This window comes from Colossoma macropomum, unplaced genomic scaffold (genome assembly GCF_904425465.1).
Source record: "Colossoma macropomum unplaced genomic scaffold, Colossoma_macropomum, whole genome shotgun sequence".
NCBI classification, from domain to species: Eukaryota; Metazoa; Chordata; class Actinopteri; order Characiformes; family Serrasalmidae; genus Colossoma; species Colossoma macropomum.
Window position 1 is genome coordinate 40612986 of NW_023494793.1, and position 6222 is coordinate 40619207.

Here is a 6222-nt window from a genome sequence, read left to right on the forward strand (position 1 = left end):
CAGGAACCATGACTCAAAAGGAAAAGCTCCTAAAGATCATGAGGAAGAGCCACTAAGAGGAACCAAGACTCAAAAGGAAAGGCTCTTGAAGAGCATGAGGAAGAGCCACTAAGAGGAACCAAGACTCAAAAGAAAAGGCTCTTGAAGAGCATGAGTAAGAATCACTGAGAGGAACCAAGGATCAAAAAAGGAATCAAGAGACGAAAACCTTGACGAACATGAGGAAGAACCACTGAGAAGAACCAAGCCTCAAAAAGAAAAACTCCCAAAGAACTTGAGAAAGAACCACTGAGAAGAACCTAGACCTACAAGAAAAACCTCCATGGGAGTTTGAAGAAGAACCACGGAGGAACCAAGACTGAAAAGGAAAGGCTCTTAGGGAGCATGAAGACGAATCACTAAGAGTAACCAAGAATCACAAGAGGCAAAACTCTCAAAGACCTTTAGGAAGAACCACTGAGAGGAACCTGGACTGAAAAAGGAGAACTCGTCCTCCTCAGATTGACTCCTCCTCAGAATGACATCAGGCTGATTCGGTTCCACTGGCCCATGTGAAAGCAATCCAAACCCCTTGTCCACCATGGGCTGCATCCACAGCATCGCGTGCAAGTCCCGCGTTAAGCGTGAAAACATCGTGGTGTATGATGTCACCGCCACCATTGACCGCGGCCCCACAGCCATCGAAGAAAACTCGCCCATAGTGCTGCGTTACAAGACGCCCTATTTCAAAGCCTCGGCCCGGGTGGTGATGCCCCCCATCCCACGGAACGAGACCTGGGTGGTGGGGTGGATACAGGCATGCACTCACATGCAGTTCCACAACACCTACGGAGCCATTGGAATGTGAGTTGGTCATTTAAGCCTGCATTAAAGTCAGTTTTTATAGAGGGTGGTATGTTGTACAGTATTAGAAACAGTATTATCACATATACAAGATTGCTTGAAGGGGAATTCCACCAATTTTTTCAAAATTCCTGCTGAAATGGTTAATTCATTCTCATTCAGAGTGGTTTGGTGTGAAATGTTCAGATCTAGAGAAACTTACTGAGTCTGAACTGCTCACAGTGTTGGTGATAGGAACCAGACGTCCGAAGTCTTTAATGACTCTAAAAGCTCCTTCACAGACAGCGGTCATTTGAAATGGTTATGAATATGCTGCTTGATTTCGGAGACGTTATTTTACGATAGTTAAAATATTACATAAACAAAAAAGAAACAAATAAATAATTGGCCACTTAAAACAGTCCAAAAAAAACACCCATCAGGATCAAAATCTGCCATGAAAATTGACGATTGGTACATCTGTGCTACAGAATCTTTCAGAGGATAGTTCTTTGAAGAACCATTCTTACAAACAATATGTATGTGTGAGGAACCTTTTTTTAAGGTTTAAAAGAACCTTCACATAATGTAATGATTCTATACTAATGTAATGTTTTTTCCTAGAACCGTACATCAAATTCTATACATCTGAGAACTGTTTATACTTTTATTTTGGAACTAAGATGAAGCTTCAATGTAATCCTCCAGGGTCTGACGCCTAAGAGCCTGTTTCACAAAATGTATGAGATGTGAGGTCTGACTGAGGTTGTAGGCGAGACTCGTGTTTTTTTTCTTATGAATGGGATCTTTCCTGCGTTTTTGCGTGCATGAAAGGCTCGGGTGCAATTGTGTGGGACGACAGTCCGTAATTATCAAGTACAGTACTTTGTATTCATTGTGCATGTCTATGTATCACTGTAGCACCTGGAGCTCTGTGCATCTGAGCCTTTGCTGGCCTGCGAGCCGTCCTGCTCTTCCATTTAGACACCCACACGAAAGCGAATGATTTCACACCCTTTGTCGCTGGATCAGGACAGAATAATAGTGCAAGCAAAGACTGAACGGCAGCTCTGAAGCTGAGGTGAGGGTGTGGAGCATAGGTGAGGCCAAGGGGAATGCAGTCAAACTCCTTCACAGATAGAGAAACAGATAGACAACCAGGGAAGAGATAGGCAGCGAGAGAGAGAGAGAGAGAGAGAGAGAGAGAGAGAGAGAGAGAGAGAGACAGAGAGAGAGAGAGAAAGAGAGAGATTCTCACACCCTCCCACAGTCCTACTGCCTGGTCGGGTTCCTGTGCCGCTCCCCGCAGGGTCTGTTCATGTGGAGGTGTGTGTGGACATGTGTGTGTTGGTGTGGAGGTGTGTGTGGACATGTGTGTGGGGGAGTGGAGTCCTGGTGCTCCTGGGGAGGTTGGGGGGGGGTGCATGTGGGTGGCAGATGGACCAGATTTGGTGAAGAGACGGCAGAATCGGGTCGCACCAACTGACACTTTCTGCAATAATAATGTTCCTCTCATAGTGAATCATTTAACACATGCAGCTGGGCTATTATAATGCATATATGCATTACGAGACGTTCCCATTATTACTCTGCCTGTTTAAATTACAAATGACTCGTAGATTCAGCATCACTGTGTCTCAGTCTGAGTACTCTGGTAGTGTCCCAGGCAAGCAGGCCTGCACAAAGACATGGCTGAGCCCCTGAAAAATTCTGTTGCCTACCTAAAGACATGAGGTCAGGATTTAGGGACTTTTTGTTTTCTTATAAATGTATGCTTGGACCAGCTGCCCCCATTTGTCAGTCTGTCTTTGAGAGACTGCTGGTATGCACAATATAGTTTATCCACTTTAGGTGATGGAATTGATTAACTGACTGATTGTTTCTCAACATTTATCTATAATACAATAGAATCTTTATTCTTATTATACTCAGGTACAATGAAATTTTGTGGGGTATCTCTCTTATAGAAACAGGAATAATAAATAATACAAAAAAAAAATACAAGGAGCAATAATAGCAGCAAATGCCTAAAGTGACACTGTGCAAAACTACAAAAAACAATTTACAAACACTATTAGGTAGTTAGCAAAGTTCTATTATGTGCCTTTGGGTACATTTGGCAATTTAATAAACATGGAACAAGACTACTGAACTGAACAAATGCTTGATTTAGTGTGTAAACTGACCAGAGGTGGCAAAAGTACATACGTTCCTTACTCAAACAAAATAATCTGGTAAAAAAAAACACTCTTAAGTTTTTTTACTGAAGTAAAATCATAGAAGTACATGATAGACGTGGTTAAAGCTGCACTATGTAAGATTTGGGGATTTGGTGACCTCTCTGGTGAAAATGTGTAATTGGGCGCAACATGCTAAAGAGTATTATGTAACATGAGTTGTGCTTTGGATCCCTTCGGATGAATCTAAAGTTTGTGAGTGGGTTAAAAGAGTTTTGAACTGGAACTCATTCAGGATTGGAGGATGCGAGTGAATTATCTATTATCATCTGTATAATGTTTTTCATAATTTTGCACCTAAACATCGAGCTGGACCTTTTTTTTGAGTCTGTTTACGTGTGACGTTAATATATTAAGTTGTATAACCTGGTTCAAATATTCCTATTATATTATTCCTGTTATTATTTGCCTGTTCTCCCCATGTCTGTGTGGGTTTCCTCCCACAATCCAAAGACATGCAGTCAGGCCAATTGGACGCCCTAGGTGTGTGTGAATGTGTATGTCTGCCCTGCGATGGACTGGCGACCTGTCCAGGGTGTATCCTGCCTTCCGCCCAATGACAGCTGGGATAGGCTCCAGCACCCCACCGCGACCCAGAAGGATAAGCGGTTTAGATGATGGATGGATGGATTCCTATTATATCTGGCCTGACATCTCTGACTTTAAATTATTTTAGGCTTTACAGCAGCACATGCTCAAATATCTTATACATAGTGCAGCTTTAAACTAGAAAAGTATTTATTTAAAAATCATTTCCAATTCAATTTTTGAAACAAGCATTTTTTTATTGAGTGTTAATTAGATGCATAAGGCAGGTCCATGGATTCATGTTGTTGGCATCAAAATCTGACCCTATTATCTATCATCAGGCCACGCTACACTTTTCCCATCTTCAAGGTTCGATGTGTGGTGCATTCTTAGATGCTTTTCTGCTCAGCACAATTGTACAGAGTGGTTATCTGAGTTATTGCAGCCTTTCTGTCAGCTCGAATTAGTCTGGCCATTCTCCATTGACTTCTCTCATCAAATCAATCCCATCCGTAGAACTGAAATGCCTTCTTGATTATTCAGTATTTATTTATTGCACCATTCTAAATAAACTCTACAGCTGTTGTGGGTGAAAATCCCAAGAGATCACCAGCAGAAATGCTCAAACCAGCCCATCTGGCACCACAATCAAGCCACAGTTAAAATCACTGAGATAACATTTTGGTCACACTTTATTTGGATGGTCCCCTATAGATGCTCTACAGAGACTTAAATCATTAACAAACTTCCTGGTGATGTTCAGTTGATTATCAACAACGTTATGGTTAGGGTTAGGGTCAGGAGTAGATGTAGGTTTTACCTTGAGGTTAAGGTGAGGGTTAGGTTTAGGGTTAGGTTTAGATTTGATATATTCTTTCACACTAAACTTGAAAAAGTTCAGTTGAATTTAATGGATATTTAGTTCAATGTTACTTAAAGGCCAATCAAACATTTACAAAGCACCTAGAGTGGACCGTCCAAGTAACACTTAACTTCACAGTCCGTTGGATTTAATGGCTATTTAGTTTAATGTTACTTAAAGATATACTGAACATTTACAAAGAATCTAAAGTGGACCATCCAAATAAAGTGTTACGGGTGTTACCAATAAAGTGCTTGGTGAGTGTATATACTCGCACACACATATATCACATATTAGAACCCACCTGGGACACCATAGCATGGCCTAACACCTTAGCAACCACCTGGGATACCACAGCAACATCCTAGCAACATCTTATCAACCACCTGGGATTCCATAGAAATGGCTTTGTCAAGCCAACTTTAACAAACTTTCCCCTTCTACTTCAATGTAAATGCATTAAAATAAATATGAATATTACATATGTACATACATATTGTCAGATACACATTATCTCCCTCTTTTTCTAAACTCACCTCACCAAAAAAAAATTGTTAATGCATATTTTCTGTACATAATGAACTACAAACAAGGAATGTCTATAAAAAAGCCATTTGTTGAGTTCCCCTTTAAAGTGTATCTATCAAGCATGTTTGAAACTTGCTGACTTTAAAATTTAAAGATTGCATTTTTACTGGGGACGTATTCTAAAAGCATTCTCCCAAAAATGTAAGAAAGTATCCGTATTTGAACTCATCAAAATGGCCAAAATGGCCAAAAATGATTTTGTCCTTTGTTGCCCCCCACAGGTCAAGCTGGGAGATCCCAGAGCTGAGGGACAATGTGGTGAGAGCCATCAGCGACTCAGATGGAGTGAGCTACCCATGGTACGGCAACACCACGGAAACGGTGACACTCTCGGGTCCGATGGCCAAACCGTCACGCTTCACCGTCAGCATGAATGACAACTTCTACCCGAGCGTGACGTGGGCGGTGCCAGTGAGCGAGAGCAACGCACCACGGCTCACATACATCACACGGGACCAGAGCTTCACCACGTGGCTAGTGGCGCTGAACGCGGCCACACGAGAGAAGATCCTCCTGCAGACAGTCAAGTGGAGGATGAGAGTGGAAATCGCCGTTGATCCCAACATGCCTCTGGGCTCCAGGGCCAGGTTGGTGGGACCGCCCCACCAGGACCAGCCCAAGGTTCTGACCCACATGGAGCCCATCCCTCCCAACGCCCTGGGAAAACCCAATGCCAACGATGCCCAGGTCCTCATGTGGCGGCCTAAAAGGGGGACTCCACTGGTCGTGATCCCCTCAAAGTAGAGAGGTCAGGGAAGACCAGATGTAGAAAGAGAGGTCCTTTTTCATTGGGGTTGTTTTTGACTTTACCCACAGTCCAAAGGAATGGGAGCAAGGAGTAAATTAGGACTGATGGTACATTCAGACGGTCCTTGTCGACTCATAAAGACGGAAAAAATGTCACATGATATAATGGCAACTACCAGCTGTTTGCGTTTGGGTGGTCAGCTGTGTTGCCATAGAATGAGAGGATGAGATGCCCAATAGTAATGAGCCATTTAAAGCCAATTTCTTAAACTCGGAATTTCACAAGTTTACAGTTTCATGAGGATTCTCCAAATGTACTACCTTGGGTGGAGAGAGGAGTCACTGGGTTGATTTTGACTCTTTCAGGAATACAAAACAGGCCATAAATATGGAAGCAAGCAGCGATTTTCCCTAAAGAAATCAGCTCGTTCCAAAACA

General features: G+C 42.5%; 1 protein-coding gene across 1 annotated transcript; it reads left to right on the forward strand.

The window, feature by feature from the left end:
* The first annotated feature begins 552 nt into the window (after positions 1 to 552).
* fam78bb (family with sequence similarity 78 member Bb) lies at positions 553 to 5947 on the forward strand. The gene is made up of 2 exons (XM_036579544.1): positions 553 to 843; positions 5259 to 5947. Exons 1-2 carry the CDS (start codon positions 581 to 583, stop codon positions 5779 to 5781), a joined length of 786 nt encoding a protein of 261 aa, XP_036435437.1. The 5' UTR covers positions 553 to 580; the 3' UTR covers positions 5782 to 5947.
* Positions 5948 to 6222: the final 275 nt, after the last annotated feature.